The sequence below is a fragment of the Moschus berezovskii genome, chromosome 6 (genome assembly GCF_049115385.1).
Source record: "Moschus berezovskii isolate FMDL1 chromosome 6, NW_MosBer_1.0, whole genome shotgun sequence".
Classification (NCBI taxonomy): domain Eukaryota; kingdom Metazoa; phylum Chordata; class Mammalia; order Artiodactyla; family Moschidae; genus Moschus; species Moschus berezovskii.
This window is the reverse complement of record NC_142465.1, coordinates 84,383,940-84,407,675: the sequence shown is the minus strand read 5'-3', so window position 1 is coordinate 84,407,675 and position 23,736 is coordinate 84,383,940. Positions and strand designations below refer to the sequence as shown.

General features: G+C 40.3%; 1 protein-coding gene across 3 annotated transcripts in view; it reads right to left on the bottom strand.

The window, feature by feature from the left end:
• The window catches only part of LOC129536597 (protein O-mannosyl-transferase TMTC1), a 314,118-nt gene that overhangs the window by 271,124 nt on the left and 19,258 nt on the right, over positions 1-23,736 (bottom strand). For all 3 annotated transcript variants that reach the window (XM_055395612.2, XM_088837251.1, XM_088837252.1), the window contains exons 2-5: positions 19,614-19,791; positions 11,727-11,800; positions 8,147-8,323; positions 1,969-2,160 (exon numbers count right to left, since the gene is read on the bottom strand). In XM_055395612.2, coding sequence (XP_055251587.2) covers positions 1,969-2,160; positions 8,147-8,323; positions 11,727-11,800; positions 19,614-19,791 — 621 coding nt within the window. The remainder of the gene's footprint in view (positions 1-1,968; positions 2,161-8,146; positions 8,324-11,726; positions 11,801-19,613; positions 19,792-23,736) is intronic.

The window sequence follows — 23,736 nt, the reverse complement described above, 5'->3', positions numbered from 1 at the left end:
GCAGGACTAATTGGAAAAAAAGACACCCGAAAAGAGGGAGTTGTCTGGGACTGTAGAGAAGAATAAGAATATCAATCTGCTGCTGCTAAGTCACTTCAGTCGTGTCCGACTCTGTGTGACCCCATAGACGGAAGCCCACCAGGCTCCCCCGTCCCTGAGATTCTCCAGGCAAGAACACTGGAGTGGGTTGCCATTTCCTTCTCCAATGTGTGAAAGTGAAAAGTGAAAGTAAAGTCGCTCAGTCGTGTCTGACCCCTAGCGACCCCACAGACTGCAGCCTACCAGGCTCCTCCATCCATGGGATTTTCTAGGCAAGAGTACTGGAGTGGCTTGCCATTGCCTTCTCACATCAATCTGCTAGTTAAGTGCTAATGGTATGAGTCAAATTTCCATCTTTATTAAATTCTTACTTGCCCATGGTTTGAGTTATTTTTAAAGTGAAGTCGCTCAGTCGTGTCCGACTCTTTGCAACCCCATGGACTGTAGCCTACCAGGCTCCTCCTTCCATGGGATTCTCCAGGCAAGAGTACTGGAGTGGGTTGCCATTTCTTTCTTTTAGTGGCAAGCTAATTTAGCCAAGTACCTGTTCTGATAAATCTATGATAATTTTCATGGCTGAGTCAAAAGATTTCAAAAAATAGAAAGGAAATTTTGTACTTTAAAGAAGATCTTCCTGAACCCTCAGAAACATTCCTGAGAGGCAGTGTCCCCGGGGCTACCTCACATACCTGAGCTGTAATAAATTCCTATTGAGAGGGTAACAGGCAGGAAGGCTAGGGGCTCCAGAATGGAGGAAATAGGCTGAAAGTGTCAGACATTTTTAAATCTCTCTCTTAAGTGGCAGGAGGAAACAAACTACAAGTGTCAGATTTTTTCTTCTCTATACAAAATTAAAAGGAGGTTTCTTTCAAAATTCTGTGTTGCCGTGATGACACCTTGTTCCACCCGAACTTAACTTTTCTCAAACTTTGAGCTAACTAATGTGGTTTTTTAATGGAAATGTTTTTCTTAAGCTATGTTAACGAACAATGTATTTACCTTAAACTCTGTCTTTCTTCAAGTTGGTTCCGCCTAAAACAAGACTCAGAACCCATAATGGCTCAAAAAAGCAGTATGTTTTACTCATACAATTGTTCTCCTAATCTATGTTAATGAGGCTATGTATTTGCTTGGAAACCTGCCTTTCTTCAAGATTCATGTCAATCATTTTATGGCCCGGGATGACTCACCTTGTGCCAACGCTATCTCAAAATGCATGTTGTGGGTGAGGGGCCTGGTGCCATTCTCTGAGTTTTGAGACATAGCCTTTCTCTAGTTAGCAGTCTGCGAGAGGGTATATAACTTCCCATTAAAGACTAGCAGGGAGACATTCTTTCTGCCCCCTTCTGATGTCTATGTCAGAAGCTCTCTCTTTTATACTTTAATAAAATTTTAATATACAAAAGCTCTGAGTGATGAAGCCTTGTCACTGACCCTGAATTAAATTCCTCTCCTCCACAGGCCAAGAATCCCGGCATTTTTCACAGCTCAGCAACAACCTTTCACTATCACATACCAAAAGTAGGGAGTAAGGGCAGGGAAGGCAGAGCTCTCCTCCCAAAGAAAACTGAGGGGCCTGAGCTCTGATGTGCAGGGCTCTTCCCCCAGGGAAGCAGCAGAATGCTTGTACTCCTTAACTGAGGCTTCACAGCCTCATCTCTTCTTCCAATTAACAGCAGCCAGCAGGGCTTCTACTTACTTTTTCCAGCTACTCCTTTCTTATCAGATCTGACACAGGGAAGGCCAGGGATGGGGAAGAGAAGGAAGGAAGAAGGAGGAAGGGAAATGGGGAAGGGAAAAGAAAGGAGAGTAACAAGAGTGGGGGTGTCACAAAGAACTGACTCGGTGCTTCACTTCTCCAGTGATCCCCATGCTACAGGTGATGCTGGATGGTGAAAACACACAAGGTCAAGGAGCCCAGTCCAGTACCTCATCAAGGACCACACAGCTCCAGGAGACACGAGGAATCCACTGCTCTTGGGTTCAGACGGCATGGCATGGCAGCCACCCCAAGCTCCTTTGTGAGGGAACCGCTGCTGCTTCCCATTCTCCCGGAGAGGATGTGTTGTTGGGGAGCTTCCAGGCTGTTGTGGGTTGCACTGCTGGATGACCCCGTTGCTCCTAATTGTGAGGAGGAAACAACGTCAAAAGGAGCCACAAGCTCTACAACAAGGAACAGTAGTCCCTTATCCCCTCCTTGGAAGCAAATATTCACAAATCTTTTAGCTCTTCTGTTTCCGGTATTTATCACAATATTTTTAAAATAACATTAAATAATAACGTTATTTCCAATTTTAGAACTTCTCATATTGGTTCATTACAAGAGAAGATGAAGATTCAATCCTCTTATGTGGTCACCAATACACATACAGACGCTTTTCACTTCTCATCCTCCTCATACATTTCTCTCATAATAAATATAAGCTGAATTCTCATAACTTAGCTGAAGGGACATTTGGGATTTACATTATTGTGATCTTGTAAAATTGTGTTCACAGATGATCCATGCAACATATTCTCACATGTTCTTCCATGAATCCTCTGAGATATAGTCCATAACATTAGCTGGGCAAAAATTAAAAAGTCTGACACTACTCAGGGATGGGGAGAATGTGGAATAAGAGGATTCTCATCCACTGCTGCAGTTATTTCAAGAGAATGGTTCCACATCAATACAGTGAATGTGTATCTATCTGTGGGCCCACAACCTCACTTCTGTGGTTATGCCCTCAAGAAATCTGCAGGTATGTGCACACAAAAGTTGACTGCAGCATGGTATAGAATAACCAAAAAAGGGAAAACAACCTAAATTCAGAATCCAAAAGGATGGTAAGTCACTTCAGACCTGTCTGATTCTTAGTGACCCTATGGATTATAGCCCTCCAGGCTCCTCTGTCCATGGGATTCTCCAGGCAAGAATACTGGAGTGGGTTGCTGTGCCCTCCTCCAGGGGATCTTTCTGACCCAGGTATTGAACCCACATCTTTTATGTCTCCTGCATTGGCAGATGGGTTCTTTACCACTGCACCACCTGGGAAGACTTTATTCTAAATTAGCAGATAAGAATTTCTGGGAAAAGGGACACAATTTTGTGAGATTCTCAATGAGTCAAGACCCTCCAATACAGGCAGAACCTCTGAGATCACCTCCTGCTACTAATGTGAGCCCAGGCTCTGAGCTGCAGATGCCCTGGGAGGTTAGTCACCACAGTCACATGTGCTCCATGGAGGCAGGTGCTCAGGGGTAACCCTGTGACTCTGGAGTTACACAGACAGAATGCAAATCAGGGATGGGTGACCCTGGAGAGGTTACTTTCTATACCTGAACTTCCTGCTCTGTGAAACAAGGGTAACAGTTGTTAGCAGTACATGACTTCGTACCTGTAAATGGCATGGTATTGTTCCTGGAGCATAGCCTTCACTCAAGAGATACTATTATCGACCAGGTATCCCCAAAGGAAGACTCTACACATGGACATCACCAGATGGCCAACACCAAAATCAAATTGATTATATTCTTTGCAGTCAAAGATGCCGAAGTTCTATACAGTCAGCAAAAAGCAAGACCAGGAGCTGACTGTGGCTCAGATCATGAATACCTTATTGCCAAATTCAGGCTGAAATTGAAGAAAGTGAGGAAAACCACTAGACCATTCAGGTATGACCTAAATCAAATCACTGATGATTATACAGTAGAAGTGAGAAATAATTTAAGGGACTAGATCTGATAGAGTGCCTGATGAACTATAGACAGAGGTTCGTGACATTGTACAGGAGACAGGGATCAAGACCGTCCCAGAGAAAAAGAAATGCAAAAAGACAAAATGGCTGTCTGAGGAGGCCTTACAAATAGCTGTGAAAAGAAGAGAAGAGAAAAGCAAAGAGGAAAGGAAAGATAAGCATCTGAATGCAGAGTTCCAAAGAGTAGCAAGAGATAAGAAACCTTTCCTTGGGGATCAATGCAAAGAAATAGAGGAAAACAATAGAGTGGGAAAGACTAGAAATCTCTTCAAGAAAATTAAAGATACCATGGGAACATTTCATGAAAAGATGGGCTCAATAAAGGACAGAAATGGTATGGACCTAACAGAAGCAGAAGACATTAAGAAGAAGTGGCGAGAATACACAGAAGAACTGTACAAAAAAAGATCTTCATGACCCAGATAATCTCAATGGTGTGATCACTCACCTAGAGTCAGACATCCTGGAATGTGAAGTCAAGTGGGCCTTAGGAAGCATCTCTACGAACAAAGCTAGTGGAGGCGATGGCATTCCAGTTGAGCTATTTCAAATCCTAAAAGATGATGCTGTGAAAGTGCTGCGCTCAATATGCCAGCAAATTTGGAAAACTCAGCAGTGGCCACAGGACTGGAAATGGTCAGTTTTCATTCCAGGCCCAAAGAAAGGCAATGCCAAAGAATGCTCAAACTACCGCACAATTGCACTCACTCATCTCACACGCTAGTAAAGAATGCTCAAAATTCTCCAAGCCAGGCTTTACTAATACATGAGCTATGAACTTCCAGATGTTCAAGCTGGCTTTAGAAAAGGCAGAGGAATCAGAGATCAAATTGCCAACATGCACTGGATCATTGAAAAAGCAAGAGAGTTCCAGAAAAGCATCTCTTTCTGCTTCATTGACTATGCCAAAGTCTTTGACTGTGTGGATCACAATAAACTGTGGAAAATTCTGAAAGAGATGGGGATACCAGACCACCTGACCTGCCTCTTGAGAAGCCTGTATGCAGGTCAGGAAGCAACAGTTAGAACTGGACATGGAACAACAGACTGGTTCCAAATAGGAAAAGAGTACGTCAAGGTTGCATATTGTCATCCTGCTTATTTAACATATATGCAGAGTACATCATGAGAAACGCTGGGCTGGAAGAAGCACAAGCTGGAATCAAGATTGCCAGGAGAAATATCAATAATCTCAGATATGCAGATGATACCACCCTTATGCCAGAAAGTGAAGAAGAACAAAAGAGTCTCTTGATGAAAGTGAAAGGGGAGAGTGAAAAAGTGGGCTTAAAGTTCAACATTTAGAAAACTAAGATCATGGCATCTGTCCCCATCACTTCATGGCAAATACATGGGGAAACAGTGGCTGACTTTATTTCTGGGGGGCTCCAAAATCACTGCAGAAGGTTTTGCTTACTCCTTGGCAGGAAAGTTATATCCAACCTAGACAGCATATTAAAAAGCAGAGACATTACTTTATCAACAAAGTTCCTTCTAGTCAAGGCTATGGTTTTTCCAGCAGTCATGTATGGATGTGAGAGTTGGACTGTAAAGAAAGCTGAGTGCCAAAGAATTGATGCTCGTGAACTATAGTGCTGGAGAAGACTCTTGAGGGTCCCTTGGAATGCAAGGAGATCCAACCAGTCCAACCTAAAGGAGATCAGTCCTGGGTGTTCATTGGAAGGACTGATGTTGAAGCTGAAAATCCAATACTTTGGCCACCTGATGCGAAGAGCTGACTCATTTGAAAAGACCCTGATCTTGGGAAAGATTGAGGGCAGGAGGAGAAGGGGATGACAGAGGATGAGATGGGTAGATGGCATCACGGACTCAATGGATATGGTTTTGGGGGAACTCCAGGAGTTGGTGATGGACAGGGAGGCCTGTCGTGCTGCGGTTCATGGCTTCACAAAGAGTCAGACATGACTGAGTGACTGAACTAAACTGAATCTCTGTGACCTGTTCTCAGTTCCTTCCTACCAAGTTCACAACTGTACTCAGGTACTCATGTAATTACTTACGTAAGGTTTGCCTTCCCCATCACTGCCCTTTGTGGGAAAATCTTATCTGTCTTATTTGTGGCCAGGCACAAAATGGGAATGCATTAAACAGGTGGATAAAACAATGCGGGAAAGACAGAATGACTCCATCTATGCAGAGATGCTGGTGGTTGTGAGGGCTAAAACTTACTAAAACAAACAAACAAAAAAAACACAATAGACTATGAACTATGCAACTTCCAAGCTACATATCAGCAGTTATTATTTTTTCATAAAACTTCCAGCAGTTTGGTATTATGAAGGTCAAGAAAATTACTAAAGGACTTAGAGAGATAATTATCCTCTTTGAAAAAAGCCTAGCTCAACAGTGACCAGATGAAGAAAGGACTATAAGCAACCATGTGTTGGGGAGTTCCTAAGACCAAAGGAGATAAGACTTCAAGTACAAGTACAGACAAAAGAATGCTGCCTGCCATCAAGCTACCAGCCACTGCAGCTGGCCCCAGGGTGTACTGTAAGGGAATTCAGAATGGAGAAAAAAAGGATACTGACCCTAGACAGCTGACATGCATATCAAAGGAAAAATTTTAATGAGCCCAGACTCTTGCATTTTTCAATATATTGAAAAGCACTAAATCATTAACTTGAGATGTCTGATTTTTTGTGATTAGCTCTCTTTTGAGTTTCAACTATAGGCTTTTTTTCCCCCCAGCAGCAAAACTCATACATCCTAGTTCCCTTAAGCTATCTGAGGGGCTTTCTCAGGTTATAAGTCCTTAGTAATAGTCCCAAATAAAACGTAATTCTCACCTTTCAAGTCATGTGGGTGTTCTTTTTCAGTCGATATGAGGTTAAAATATCTCTGGACAGGACAAGAGGGGAAGGTCTGCAGTCACTTGTTACAGAGCAAAGGAGGTACACACAAAGAGGAGGCAGAAGCAAGTGGAAAGCTAGAGAAGCTGATAGGAAGGTCAGCAATGCAATTACTGCCATGGGTCAAGAGGAGATCTAGGAGAGGCAGGCTCACATAAACCCAGGGGAGGTCCTCTGGCTCACAGCTTCCTTGGTTTAAGCTTGGGTCAAAATCATAACTAGGATCCTTCCTTTTACACGCCTCTGAGATTCTCAGAGAGCTAACAGAGTACTAAAATCTATTTAAATCATCTCCAAGTACACCCAGGCAGGAAAGTGATCAGAATTTAATGACTCATCTCAGCTTGTTGACATGCAATAGCACTGCTCTTATCTTTGTGTCAAGAAGTATAAAGAGGTAGGGAATGGGATAAAAAGCCAGGATTTTTTTTTTTTTTTTTAAGATAAAATTCTTCCAGACAAGGCCGGAGAATAAATCAGCTGCATTTATTAAAAGTTCAAATGTAAGGACCTTATAATTACTGAAAAATGGGGTTTGCATGTCTAATTGTTAGTAAATCCTGAGGAAGAAAATTACAGTATGTGCTTGAACTTATAAAACGCCTTAGTCATTCTTATCATCTATAACCCACAGGACGATATGAAAGTGCCTAAATTTTTTATATGAAACAGGCTACTAAATAAACTTGTTCTTTAACTTGAATATGATATACAATTAATTATTCCTGTATGGTTTAGACTGGTCTGTTGTGGAATTCCAAAAACACCCCCACCCCGCCCCTCCACCGCCCCATTCAAAACTTAGGTAAATGCACCACCCCTCAAGCTAGTAAACACACTCCAATTTAGCAGTGTTCTTTGAAGGATAGCACTTATGTGAATACAGAGATTTCAGGCAAGCTGTTAACAAACTGTTATCATTTGTAACCACTCTCCTGTGTGAATCAAGATTTCTCAGTATTATACAACCAAGACGATCTAGTGATATAAACTTGCAATTAGCATAGGGACTTTTCAATTCCAAATTTGGTACTCACAAAAACTTTACAATCCTCACTGAAACAAGTGTGAAGAGTCTGAACACACACAATGCAACTATCTTAAGGAAATAAGCCTTCCTATATTATGGTCTAAGGTGAGGTTTGTTTTTATTTAGTCGCTCTGTCATGTCTGCCTCTTTTGTGACCCCGTGGACTGCAATCCACCAGGCTCCTCTGTCTTGGGATCTCCCAGGCAAGAATACTGGAGTGGGTTGCCACTTCCTTCTCCAGGGGATCTTCCCAACCCAGGGATCGAACCTGCATCTCTTGTGTCTCCAGTGTTGGCAGATGGAGTCTTTACTACTGAGCCACCAGGAAAACCCCCAAGATGAGGTTACATTTAACTGAATGTTGTATCTCTATTTTTTTAATGAAAATTTGAAAACTATTGATTTGTGTAATTTTTCTCTGCACATCACACACTGCTTGAGAGCACAACTTTGACATGACTTACGATTTATCATGATCGTGGGATAAAGAAAAGAGATCATAAACCAAGCACACGCCGAACACCGTGATGCCCGTCTCTTTCACCAGCATTGCGCAGGTCCCCAGAAACAGACTGAGCAGCAGGAAGAAGGGAGAACCCGTGGGAGGGAAACTCTCCCCAACACAACACTGGTCCATACTCCTGAAAAATAAAGGTGAGATGGTTTTACTCCAAGAAGAAACATGGGTTGCTAAGAAACGCCAGCTTTTAAAGGTAAGATCCAGCACAGATTTCATTTTATTCTAAGTAGATGAGCAAAGATATCTTCAGGAATAAAATTTGCAAAGATGGGAAAAAGTAAATGACTGACAATGCTGAATTTGGTACTTAGATAAAAGCATATAAGTTATGGTAAAATGTGGCATACAACAGAGGAACACTAAAAAGCAATTTAAAATGCTAGGATATAGAGATATACTTGGTGACATGTAATATATTTAGGTTAATATATATCAAGTGAATAATATAAGCCACATGCATGAACTCTGGAGCCAGGTTTCCTGGGTTCAGATCACAGCTCTGTTGTTAACTAACAAGGGAACAAGGGGCGGGTCAGTGCCTCCCCGTGCCTCATCCTGTGTTTATCATCAGCATTATTACTTTTGTGAAGGTGTTTTATACGTTTCTGTACAAAGAAAACACTGGATAGATACCAAAACACAATCATCATTAATGTGATGAAAATACAGATGTTTTAGTCTTTTTCTTTTCTTCTGGCTGATCTGTTGGTTTTTTTTTTTAATTGACTTATAGCTGATTTACAATGTTGTATTAGTTTCTAATCTGTAGCTTTAAATGTATTTTCCGTGAGAATATTTAGGGAAAACTTTTTTTTTTCTCCTCAACATAATTTCCAGCAGGGATTTTCTAAAACCCTCCAGTTGCTGTAAAGTCTTTTTTAACCTTACAAAAGAGAATCGGCTCCCCAGCAAGAAACCTCACAGCTCCTTCCACAGGTGACACACCGATTTGTTCCCTCTCCTTGGAAGGACAATACATCTGCAGTTGTGACGTCTCACCCTTATTGTTATGTCTTGGAACAATTACCTAAATTATATTCCAAATTTGTAGGAGACAGGCTTTTTCTCCGAAGCTGGTTGACAGCTTAAATTACTCAAAGTGCGAATGACCTGCACAACAGAAAGCTGTAGCCATGTGGCTTATTACCACACAGGTACGGATAGGCTGCAGACCCACTCACATTCCCAAGCTTATCAACACACAGAAAGGCCTGAGAGATCAAGTTCACACCCAAAAGTGATTGCTAATCTTATTCTAACACCAGAGGAAACAGGAAACAATTGTTGGATTTGGGTTTACATTTTTAATATTTTCACAACACTCATATATAACTAGCAATACCATGAGGGACTTGCCAGGTGGCATAGTGGTAAAGAATCCTCCTGCCAGTGTTGGAGACCCAAGAGACACGGGTTTGATCCTTGGATCGGGAAGATGCCCTGGAGAAGGAAATGGCAACCCACTCCAGTATTCTTGCCTGGAGAATCCCATGGATGGAGGAGCCTGGTAGGCTACAGTCCATGAGATCGCTAAGAGTCGGACACGACTGAGGGACTAAGCACACACTCATGCAATGCAGTGGGAGGCTACAAAGCCAGGACTAGAAGCTTGGTCCTATAATAAGAAAAAGTTCTGCTCTTAAACCAAAACTTTGTAAGGTTTAATTCTGTTCATCCTTGATCCAAGGTCTAAGCTGGTTTACAACAAGGATTCTCAATTCCAGCACAGCTCAGGGAAGATGATTCTTTGTTACAAGGACTGTCATATAGGCTTCAGAATCCTTGGCCTCCACTCACATGCCAGGTGAGCAAAAATTATCTCCAGACATTGCAAATGTCCCTGGGGACAAGGTGGACAAATTTCTCCCATATGGAGAACCACTGGTTTAGAACAGTGTTCCTCATAGTCACTGTGTTTTGTAAGATTATAGGCCAATAAACTGACCCAAAGATCAAGGTTTATAAATCCTTAACCAGGCATCGGCAAGTCACTCCAGTAATCTTGCCTAGAAAATCCCATGGATGGAGGAGCCTGGTAGGCTGCAGTCCGTGGGGTCACGAAGTGTCGGACACGACTGAGCGACTTCACTTTCACACATTGGAGAAGGAAATGGCAACCCACTCCAGTGTTCTTGCCTGGAGAATCCCAGGGACGGGGGAGCCTGGTGGGCTTCCATCTATGGGGTCATACAGAGTCGGACACGACTGAAGTGACTTAGCAGCAGCAGCAGCAACCAGGCATCACTCCATGAAGCAAGGCAATGGTTCACTGTCCTCCTTTATCTAGGTGAGCCACTGAGTCACTACCCTCATTACATTGTTTTTTTTTAGATTTTTTAAAAATTTATTTATTTTTAATTTGAGGATAATTGCTTTACAGAATTTTGCTGTTTTCTGTCAAACCTCAACATGAATCAGCCAAAGGTATACATATATCCCCTCCCTTTTGAACCTCCCTCCCATCTCCCTCCCAATCCCACTCCTATAGGTTGATACAGAGCCCCTGTTTGAGTTTCCTGAGCCATACAGCAAATTACCGTTGGCAATCTATTTTACGTATGGTAATGTAAGTTTCCATGTTACTCTTCCTATTCATCTCACCCTTTTCTCCCTTCTTCCCACGTCCATAAGTCTATTTTCTATGTCTGTTTCTCCATTGTTGCCCTGTAAATAAAGTCTTCAGTACCATTTTTCCAGATTCTGCATATATGTGTTAGAATACGATATTTACCTTTCTCTTTCTGATTCACTTCACTCTGTTTAATAGGCTCTAGGTTCATCCACCTCATCAGAACTTACTCAAACACATTTCTTTTTATGGCTGAGTAATATTCCATTGTGTATTACATCCTATTTTTAACCTACCCCTTTGCCTATATGGCTATGTCACAACTCAGGTGAAAATCTGATCATCTTGCAGGGAAAGGGGCAATATAATGGGAGATTGTTTTATTGCTTTTCAGTCTCACAAAGCAAGAAGCTTCTGTATTTTGATGAAATGATGTGCAAATTAGAAAATCACAGTTGAGAAATAGTACTTTCGATTCAGCCTTGTCATTTTAAGCTTTAAGCTCCTTTAATGAGTATAATAAAGAGGGGGAAAAAAAACTAAGATGAAAATGAAAAGGACAAATTAAACAAATCATAGTTAAATAGAAGACAGGACTGTACCCAGTATAATTTGGCTCAGAGCTAATTTCAAATTCCATTCTCAGTAAGAGGAATCAAGAAGCTAGAGCTTATCTTCCCAGCATTGGGAGAGCAGTCCTTTTAAGAGGCTATGGTTCATAGTTCAGAATATGGCTGGAAAACAGAATAGCCTAGTCTTTGGTTAGGAGACGGTTTCCTATGCCAGGTCTCCAGGAAGCTCACGGTTATCTCACAGTCAAGAAGGTTCCCTCCTCTCTCAGGAAGGAGCTCAGAATCTACACACAAACATACACACACACACAGCAGAAATGCAGAAACTCCCAGGGAAGAGCATGACTGTAAACACAGACAAGGGCATTCTTAGCCATACATACCTATTATAGGAGAGAAAGGCCAAAAGAAACAGCAGGCATGCCAACACATCAGCTCTGCCAACAATTCCAGCCACCTACAAATTTTGAAAAAATAAAAACCTTAGAAAACCACTTTCTCAGAGACCCATAACAGAAATGTATTTGTTTTTAGAGGAATGAAAGAAACAGTAAACTAGAAAACACATTATTCTTCAACTTCTGATATATGACTAATCACTTCTGGTTACCCTAAATATTTAACAATAATTTTAAAGGAGATAGAGAGGAAGAAAGGGGTAAGATTTTCACGTTTAACTTTATTTTTAACCATTCTTGACTATAATACAACTCATAATTTATCATTATATAGAATTACATATAACATATTTTCAATATCATACTTATACTTGCAAATATACTATATACATTATAAATTCCTATTTTATAATCAGATGTTCTTACATTATCGTACTTACATATATTTCATTATTTTATTTATATTATAAAATTTTAATATAATATGCTATACATGTAAATCATGTTATAAATTATATAAGTTTGATTATATATTTATATTATAATTATGCAACATAGTATATATTATTATAACAAATATCACATTAATAACATATAGTTACATTATATACATCATAATATATAATTTTAATTACATCTAAAGATATAAGTATTCTTGCCTGGAGAATCCCATGGATGGAGAAGCCTGGTAGGCTACAGTCCACGGGGTCGCAAAGAGTCGGACACGACTGAGCGACAGAACGGAACGGAAAGGAAAGATATAAATAATATAATAGAAAGACAATGAAGACTGGTAACTATTACAAACTTAAGATTGAAAGAGGCTAAAAAAAAACAGTGACTAATGACTATGGTTTTAGAAAATACACATCACAACTAAATTATTAAGGTATAAAGTAGCATGAATTATGCAACCTACTATCAAATGTTTTAGAAAATAAAAAATATTTCTATATATTGAAGGAGAAACAGAGCAAGGATGATAAAGCAAATGCTGCAAAAGGTTAAAAATTGGTGACTCTGGACAGAGTAATATGGTCATTACACTTCTTAAGTTTGAAATTTTGTTTTCAATGTGTTACTTCTGAAAGGGACTGAAATGGAAGAGGGGTGGGGGATAGATGCTTATTTATAAATATTTGTATTATTTCACTATTTAAAACATGTACATTTCCCTCAATTTTTTTAAATCCAAGAAATAAAATTATGAAGGAAAAATTGGGGTATGGTTCAAAGAAAGTTTCAAAGAAAAGCTCACATGGGGAGGAAGAGTTTGCAAGAGAAGTGAACAGATTTGACATTCAAGCACAGAAAACGGCTTCACCCAAATCACAGAGGACCTGAAGCCCATGGCGTGTTGAAGAATCAATCAACAGTTAATAGCAAAAAATAGATTTCTGGGAAATATACCTATAAATATCCTCAAATAATGAGCAAACTTTGCAGTCATAAAGGAGAGGTGATGACACACATGGAGCTAGACCACCCAAGGCTTGAATATAGACTCCTCTTGCCATCTGAGTGAGACTCAACTTTGTCATCTTTAAGTTCTGAGATTTGGTTTTGTTATTTTTAAAATGAGTATTATACCCCTTACCTCATGTTACTGTTGTAATAAGTAAAATGATATATTGGGTTGGCCGAAAAGTTCTTTGGGTTTTTCCAAATGAACTTTTTGGCCAACCCAATATATAATGTGCCCACTTGGTGTTGATGCCCTTCTGTCTTCCTTTTCTCTGCAAAGCAAGGAAGGGAGACTCTTATCACTGAGGTTTTCCTGTGTGACATACAGAAATCATCTTTTTACATTAAGGTTTACATGTGTGACATTTTATGTTAACTTTACTAGATAATCCAATATATCTCTTAGTTAAAATCTAAATAAAAATAATTCAATTAAATACCTGCATCTGGATGGATAGTGAGTCACATAATTGAGAAAAATTCTAGTCTAATCCACATCAAGAGAAACCTGGACATGGCCAAAGAATTTCACTGGCAGTATAAAACTGAAAGCTCTTACCTAAAGTGGCTGTTCTGGCCACATGCTGTTCATTGACCCCTTAATCTATAAGGAACTTGAGTGCCACGTCAGGAAGAATGTGTGAGGGAAGTAGGCAGTGACAGTGTGGTTTCACCTCAGTGTCAAGGTCTGGCTCAGACTCGCAGTCTGTAAAGTTACAACTGCACACGATTCACTTCTGAAGTCTAGTTCTGCTCATTCTACACCACTGCCTTTTAGAACACTGAGCTCAGCATCACCTGCAAGACCTCTGGAAGGTTAAACAGAGAGACCAGCTCCCCAGCAACAAAGTCCTGGGATGAGGCCAGGCATCTGGGCCCAGAAGGACAGCTACCACAGCACAGCTGCTTGTAGCCAACTCAGACACAGCAAGACTCACAAGTTGATAGTGGGGGTACCAAGCCGGAACAAGGCAATCACAAGCTAGGTGAGTGAAACTAATGCTGTGAAGGCGCCTGGATCCCTGCTTCTTGAACTGTAGTCAGTTAGCTCTGCAGGGAAACAGCGGCAACAGCAGCATGTGCCAGCTGGATGTGCCCAGATATAAAGAATGTAGTGTCCCTTGGAGCAGAAGCTCAGAAGGGGTGTTGAAAAGTCAGTGCTAACATCGAGACTCTGCTGCCAGCTCCAAACCCCCACGCAGTCACTGAACCCCTATTCTATATCCCTGTTAAGCTGGGGTCTCTGGGGGCAAGAAGGCTAGTGTCTTAAAAACAAAGTGACTGTAATATATGTCCAGACCAGCCAAGCACTGCAAAGTCAATTTGTCAATGTCCTCTTGTTCAGTAATTGCATGTATCACTCCCTTCAACAAACATTTTTCAAGCGCCTCCTCTTTGCCAGGTATTACGCCAGCTGGAGTGATAAAGCCTGCCCCAAGCAGTTAGTATCTGGTGGGGAGTCAAAAAAGGGTATTAAGAAGTTACAAGGAAACTGCATGCATTGTAAAGGGGATAAATCACAGCCATGAGAAGACTGAAGGGATTAATTTGGACGGCAGGATCCAGGAAGGCTTCGTGGAAAGACTGGCTGTATTCAGTGGGACTTACAGGTCAGGCACAGAGGACTTCAGGAAACTCGAGACAGGGAGATGTGAATTCTGGGCCAGAAAGGGAATGCAGCATTCCAGAGAGAGGAAAGAGAGGTCTGTAAGCATGGGGGTGTTTCTGGCTGGGAAGGCATAAAGTGATGAGTATGTGTGTGTGTGTTTAGTCACTCAATCATGTCTGACTCTTTGTGACCCAGTGGACTGTAGCCTGCTAGGCTTCTCTGTCCATGGAATTTTCCAGGCAAGAATACTGGAGTGGATTGCCATTTCCTTCTCCAGGACATCTTCCCGACCCATGGATCAAATCTACATCTCCTGCATAGCAGGAGGATTTTTACCCACTGAGCCAAGACAAAGTGATGACAGCATGGATTAGTGAAAAGGGGCAGCAGTGAGCAACAGAAAGCAAAGATGAAATGTTAAGCTGGAGCCCCTTGGGCTTGATTCCACAACAATGTAGGCTGAACCATAGGGTGCTGGGAAGTAGAGAAAGACCGGTCAAAGATATCAATACAGAGATAGACAGCAAGTATTTCTGCCCTCAAGCTGCAGGTTTTCATCACCAATCGGGTAGTTGTAACCTGGGAAATGTATTCCTTTAAGAAATATTTAAACATTTGAAAAACATCAGTGAACCTAATTGAGTTTAATTCAAATAATGTAATGTTCAGATCTCCTAGCAAGCTTTACAGAATTACAAGTGGAAACTGCCAATTAAGGACTTCATTTGCCCCCAGAACTTGTTACTTCTTGGACTATCACTTGTAGGATTTGTATGAAGTATACTATATGTATAAAGTTATTAAATTATGTTATCTGCAAAAAGAGTTCTCCTGGTATCAGACTGAGCAGGAACACACACTTAACATAGTGCCACAGCTGAAAGCTAGATGGGCTGATTAGATCACAACTGATTTTTTCCCTGAGTACTCTGTTCCAGCCTTGGAAATGCTCACCCTAATCTTCAACTCTGTGTGTAAGCATTTCCCGTTCTTGTTTTTGATTTGACATATGAGCATTCCTTCAAACAGTAATGTCTCTGTGATGACTGTTAAGTTTTAATTCTCATAGGAGAATTTCAATGATTTCCCCCATTTTCCTAATTTTTCTACTGATTTTTCTCATGATTCAGAATTAAGAAAAACTCATAAATTTCCCAAGAAATATACTGTCAGGAAACCCAAGAATCACAAGGTTTCCAATGAGGAAAGTCTACCTTGTTCACTGTATAGCCCTGCATTGATTGACTATATTCCAGTCACTCAAATATTTATTGAAAAATTAAGTAAATAAATGAATTTGTTCATCTCTACTGAAGTTGGAAATATTTTTTCCCTTCACTGGAGTTCTAGTTTTATCACAACATACTGCTTTGTCTTGTCTGTTTTTATGTGTATGCTCTTTGGCTTTCTAAAGGCTTATGAACAAACTGTGGGTAGGGAACCCCACTGCCCACTCACATATCCCCTTGGCAACTGGCAAAGGGCCTGTACCAAGTAAGTACTCATTAACAATTTGTTGATTATATAATTAAGAAAGCAAATCATTAATCATATCAACACACTTAAACTAAACCTTCCTCCCCCAGTTCAAACCCTCTATCCTTCCTGTCATAATTGATGTTCCCATTTTTATTCTTGTTTAACAGAGAGGGGATATAGTCTACTAAATCCCTCTTTCACCACACTATGGTCTGTTTTTCTTTTTGTAAATCATTTATCACTGTTTTCATAATGCACATTTCTTTTTTACTATTCCTCTGTCCTCCTTTTTAGAAACCTAAACTAATATCTATAATTAAATAATGTGTCTAGATTTTACTTTCCAGTATATTGTATTATATAGGTCAAATTTCTTTACTTTCTTATGCCTCCCCTATCTCCTTGTAAATGCAAATAGGTTAATATTTTTCCCTAAATAAATGTCCATCTCTCAGGCTGTTTTGTCCCCATAATTGTGTTACCGTGGATTTTTTTTTTCGATTAGTACGAAAGTTGGTTGAAACTTTTTTAAAGGTCATTTTGCTAACAGAATTTCCCCTTTTTCTTAGATTTCAATCTAACTCTATCAACTCACGATCACAATGAATTTTATGCTCTCCTTTTCTGCAAACAATGAATTAGGACTGGTCTTATTCTACTCATTTGTTCTTTCCTACACAAATTTTCCCCAAGACCCTCTAAGCATGAATTTTCATATCTATCTAAGAAACTGTCAGAAACATAATGAAGTCAACGGGCTTAGATTAAAACATTGCCATTGACCTGGTGTCATATGTTCTATATGGCTAGGAGTAGTGGTCCTTGATTATTTCTCTTCATCTAACAATAATATTGAAAATTTATGCATCACTCTTATCCTTTAAAATTCATATCTAAAATTTTTCATCATAATTTTAAATACTTCAAAGGATTTAACTTCCTGTGCATTTTAGAAATTGATATTTTAAAATAGGCCATAATATTACTGTTTTGAATGTACCAAATGAACCTGAACATACCACCGCAGTTTGAAGCTCATCATCTTCCATTTACACAAATATGAACAGGCTCTTTAAATGACAGACATTTCACGTGCCCTTTCCCCTTGAAATCATGTTCCTATTTTATTTCCCCCTCAGCATTTTTTTCTTAACATGCTATGCAATTACATTTTAAAATATTCTATTTATCATCTCACTCTATAATAAATATATATATATAATTATATTAATTTTTTAAAGTTCCTGTGATCAAAAGCACCTAAATTTTCTGAATTTTCAAACTTGTTGAATTTTCAATTTTGTATTATTATTCCAATTAGTATTATTTTCAATTGCCAAATACAGTGTAAGTTAGAAAAAATGATAAAAATTATTAAATAAAGAATAGTCCTCAATAATATAGGTGTAGACTTTTTTAATAAATTCAGTTATCTATGACTGAATATTACTTTTTGTTAGAATAAGGAAGCATGTGGCATCAATTCTATTTGTAGCTTTTGTATTTGAACACAGTTCACATAAATGAGGACAGAAGTAACCATGTTACAGCAGTGACAATTCTTTGAACACCCAAGTTATCTGCAAAATCATAGTGATCTATCATCTTGCATAATGTTTAATGATCTATCAGCTGACAACTCTACCCCGTTTTCCTTTAACCTGGTTGAAAGCAAATAAATGAAGTGTACCAATCATTAAAGTTACCTGTCATTAGATTCATTTGCTTTCACAGTTTCTCAAAACTAAGGAAAAAAAGGCTTGACTGAGACTTTGCAAAGGATTATTTCTTATACTTTACAGCCTTCCACTTATAGGCACCTTGTTCAGTCCAAAATACTCAGAAAGGACTGGGAAAATTACACCTAACAAAGCAATTGTTTACAAAATAATTTTCTTCCTTATCACTCTAAATATACTTGTGTCAAAACCTTGGGCTTACAGATTGAGAATTTTGTTTGTGGCAAATGTCCATCATATGGCCTAACTAGTCCTCATTATCAAACCAATTGGCCAAATCAGATGTCTTGCTTCAGGTCAAATGAAAGTATTATGTATCCCCATGACAAACAACTTGCAGGCCACCATACCCTACTTCTAATACCGTGCTGCCTTCTTCACAGAAACATGTATAGACAGAAGAGGACATAAACCTACTTTGGGTTTATGATGTCTTAATTAGAGACTTGGCTGACACCAATATATCAAACTGTTTCACTGTACGGTGCCATTTGTACCCCTGCGGCATGGTAAGATTCTGATGTATGCAAGACATCCCTTATTTTTTTAATATAAGAAAAAGGCAGCTGAAAGGGGAAGAGGGAGAGGAGAATTAACTTGACACTTTTCCCCCAGGTTCTCAGATCTGGACGTAAACTGTAGAATATGAACTGTAGGAAAATGTCCAGATGCAATCTGTGACTCTTGAGACAATTCTTATAAAACTGTGGTAGCTTGGAAAGTCTTCATCCACCCTGAGCAATACATAAAATAAACCAGCTGTGGTTACTGAGATGTGAAGCCAGGTTAGATGACACCATCTCGGTGCATGATTAAGCCCATATTTTAAATAAGACTCCAGATCGATACTTTCTAAACACATTTCTCATCATGCTCCAAATAACTACAGTTCATACTAAATAACCTGGAAAACTATTGGTAAGTCTCAAAAGTGTGTTTAATTTGAAGAATGTCAGTTCAACTTTTTACGGTCTTCCCCCAGCTCTTGGGCTTCCTATGTGGCTCAGTGGTAAAGAATCCACCTGCCAAACAGGAGACATGGGTTCGATCCCTGGGTCAGGAAAGTCTCCTGGAGAAGGAAATGGCAACCCATCCAATATTCTTGCCTGGGAAATCCCATGGACAAGGAGTTTGGTGGGCTACAGTCCATGGAGTCGCCAAGAGTCCAACACAACTTAGCGACTAAACAACCCTAGCACTAAAGAGTTCTGTATCATGAATATTATAAATATTAAGCAGAGCAAGAATAGGTTAAAAAAATCATAGAGCAAGAACAATAACTCAGCATGCTAAGTATCTCAAAATGCCCCTTGCTGTTTAAAACACATTAGGACTTAAATTTTCCACAAATAAAGAACTGTGGTCATTTATGACTACCTGTAATAATGACAGTGGTTATTTAGAAAAGCAGTTAAGTCCTGGAGGTGCAATAAAGGCCATGAGAACATTTAAAAAGAAAAGTTGTCAAGCAGAATGATTTATATATAAACATTTCAGTAGAGCTTTAAATTCACAAGGCTTTGAGAGGAGAAAAAGACGACTTTTTGCTTCATTATTTCATTGAGTCCCAATGACACTCACCGCCTCTGTGTGAACAGGATGCACAGCAAAAAGTAACGCCGTAACAAAAGCAAGTCCACGATTCTTGAAGACAGTTTTGTCACAGGTGTACATCAGCACAAGGGTCACTAGGCAGTGTAAAATGACATTTACTGCGTGGAAGTAGAATGGGTCCATGCCAGTCAAAAAGATGTTTAGCCTGTGACAACAAATAAAAACTGAATTAGCTACAAACAGAAGGTAAGCACAAGGAAAGCAAAGGGAATCCATCACTTTAAAAGGTAAGTTATTTAATTATTTTTAAATGATTCCACTATCAGGTTACTCTATATAGCTGAGTATAAGTTTTTTCCTATCTAAAAACTTTTCTATCTGCAGAAATCTTTGTAAATGCAATATGATATTACTTCAGAAAACTTGGTGGCCTCACTGAAAAGACAGGTGTGGAATGCTTTGCTTCCCTCATTCGCTTTTTTCCCTCACTCCCTGGCTGGTGCAAACACCTCCCAATACTCTTGCTTCACTAACACCTCTTCCTAAGCAGCTGAGTGTTCACAGGCAAGTCCTCAGTGCTGTAGGTTGGAGCCATGGTCACCAGCGATGAGAAAGAGACCAAGAAACTGGCACCTATGATCAAGGTTGGGACAAACCAGGAATGACTGTGTTCTCTCACCCACAGTGCCACCAGGAACCAAATTTCCAGATTATGCACAAGGAATCATTGTTAATTACTACCCCACAAGGCATCTACAGGGTATCTACCCACCATTACCAGTTGTAGCTGAAATTATTAATATAAGGGTGAGAATGAGCATAGCATTTCAAAATTTCTATTAAATGTTCTCTAAGATCAATTCCTTGGAGAAGGCAATGGCAAGCCACTCCAGTACTCTTGCCTAGAAAATCCCATGGATGGAGGCCTGGTAGGCTGCAGTCCGTGGGGTCGCTAAGGGTCGGACACAACTGAGCGACTTCACTTTCACTTTTCGCTTTCACACATTGGAGAAGGAAATGGCAACCCACTCCAGTGTTCTTGCCTGGAGAATCCCAGGGACAGGGTAGCCTGGTGGGCTGCCATCTATGGGGTCACAGAGAGTTGGACACGACTGAAGTGACTTAGCAGCAGCAACAGCAACATCAATTCCTATAGAATCTCAGAATCTGAATTCCAGAATTACAACAAAAAGAAAATAAAAAGAGAACCACAATGAGAAGAGAAATTTGTTGTTCAAAATTTTAAACACTTTCACAGAGAGACTTCTGGACGTAGCCTTTAAGCTAAGAATAGGACATAAAGTCCTCAAATAAGTCTGTGGGGTTTTAGAAAAAAATCTAACTGCATAGGGAATGGTTCTCTTGGGAGAACACATACACCCTAAGTGGTACTGTCTATAGCCATCTAGACTCCAGTCCATTTTACCAAAACAGTAATTCCATATCTTTATCCTCACGATCTTGATCTGCTTCTCTTATACAGCTACCTCCACTTTGCAAAAACAGCTGAGAATCTAAAAGTCAACTTTAGCAATGGCATACGCATATTCTAAATACTTGAGTTGATTCAGCTTTAATTTACAGAATTTTAAACATCTCAAGCTTTATTTGGACACACGAATCTAAATGTCATAGTCACTAATCAACTCAATTTTCATTTCTACTGAAGTAATCATGGACCCAACTAAGCCTTAAAAAAAAATGAAGTGCTGGCCAACTCCAGGGGCCCAATGCAAAATTCAAGACAGCTGTGCTACAGACCTACGCACATGCACACACACGAGGTGCTTAAGATAGGAACCTGGTGTGAAATACCTCCTTCATAGGGAAAGAAGAAAGGGCCGTGAACAACGGGACTGGTGTGTTTGGCTAAAGAAGGGAGAACAGCATCCCTGCCATTCCAGGACAAGAGGACCTACACATGGTAAGAGAGCTGCTGGAAATCAGAAAGCACAGGATGGGGCTTCCTGCTGGCTCAGTGGTAAAGAACCCACCTGCCAATGCATGGAGACATGGGTTTGATCCCTGGTCCAAGAAGATCCCAAATGCTGCAGAGCAACTAAGCTGGTGTGCCACAACTACTGAGCCTGTGCTCTGGAGCCCGAGAGCCTCAACTCCTGAGCCCACTTACTGAAGCCCGTGATCCCTAAAGTCCAAGCTTTCCAGCAAGAGAAGCCACCACAATGAGAAGCGTCTGCACCAAAATTAGAGAGTAGCCTGCTTAGCAATGAAGACCCAGTACAGCCAAAATTAAATATATAAGATTTTAAAAAAGAAAGAAAGAAAGCACAGGATGGAGGAGCTGTGAGAAGGATGAGACCGAGTCCCTGTCCTCGGGGAAGGTGGGGGTGGTCCCATGACAGCCCACTCCCCTGATGTTGATTTTATACTGTTTCCACTTCACCAGGCTGAGTTTTCCAGACAAGCTAAGCCATTCATTTAAATTTCATTCACATTTGTCTCAGTGAGAGAAAACAGGCAATCTCACATGTGATAGGTCTCTAGGTTGTCAATATATATAAAAGGCTTTACAAATTGAACACCCTTTGCCCCAAAATTCCACTTCTAGAAATATTCTGTAAGGAAAAAACAGAAAAGTATTCAAAGATATATATACACATACATATGTGATACTGTGATGCAATAAGAATATATATTTTGATCTTCATCCCAACTCCTGGTTAGAGACCCTAAAACCTTTGTAATTTCCTAAGCGATAAAGGTGCTACAAATATCTTTTGTTTTAATATTTTGTCTTTGCCGCAAGTTCCTGGCACCATTCTCCTAAATTCCTTGCAGTTTCCTAAGTGATAAGAGCACTGGGAGCACCTTTTGTTCTAATACTTGGTGTTTGGCTCTGGCTCCTGACACAGAGCTCCTAAATCTCTTAGAATTCCCTGGGAGATAGGAGTGACTTTTGTCTTAACAAGGCTTAAGATTCTTACCGGGCTCCTGGGTGGCTTCAGAATGGGAGCTGGTCACGAGAAAGACCACGTGTGATTAGAAGCGTGGAACTTTTAGTCCACCCCCATCCTCAGGAAGAGGAGAGTTGAGGGAGGCTGAGCTAATAATTGATCACGCCTACATGATGACACTGCCAAAAAACATTCCCGGAACTATGGGGTTTGGAAGGCTTCCAGGTTGGTGAACATGTCAGTGTTCAGCAGAGTGACAGAACCCAACTCCACAGGGACAGAAGCTCCTGTATTCAGGACTCTGCAGGCTCTGCCCTATACATTTCTTCATCTGGCTATTATCTGTACCGTTTATCATGCCCTTCTTTATATAACAAACTGGTTTCCCTGAATTCTGTAAGCCATTATAGCAAATTTTCAGTCTCAAGGGGGAGGTCATGGGAAACCCCAACTTGTAGTCAAAAAGTGAAAGTGTTAAGACTCTCAGTCATGTCTGACTCTTTGAGACCCCCAAAGTCTGTAGCTTGCCAGGTTCCTCTGTCCATGGAATTCTCCAGGCCAAGAATACTGGAGCTGGTAGCCACTCCCTTCTCCAGGGGATCTTTCTGACGCAGGGATCAAACTGGGTCTTCTGCATCGCTGAGAGATTCTTTACCGTCTGAGTAACCAGGGAAGACCCAACTTGTGGCCAAGTCAGACATAAATGTGAGTAACCTGAGGACCAGTACTTGTGATTGCCATCTGAAGTGGGGGCACTCTTGTAGAACTGAGCCGGTAACCTGGTGGATCTGATGTTAACTCCAGGTAGACAGTGTCCAAATTGAATTGATTTCCAGGACACCTAGCAAGTGTGAGAGAATTGTCTGGTGTAGGATAAACCCACATATCTGGTGTTAGAAATCTTGTGACTATATTATGTAGAGGAAGAAAGAGGAATGTTCCTGTCAATGTACAAAGATTGTGTTACTTATAAAAACGGCAACACAGAGATGGCAAAACATCTAATAAACCTTTATGTATTTATCTATTCCCTGAAGAAGGAAATGGCAACACACTCCAGTATTCTTGCCTGGAAATCCCATGGACAGAGGAGCCTGGTGGGCTACAGTTCACAGGGTCACAAAGAGTTAGAAACGACTGAGTGACTAAGCACATTCCCACTGATGATATACTTTAGATCATAACCCTGGATTACAAATAATAGCACTGTTTTTTAAAAAAAAGACAGAGGATTT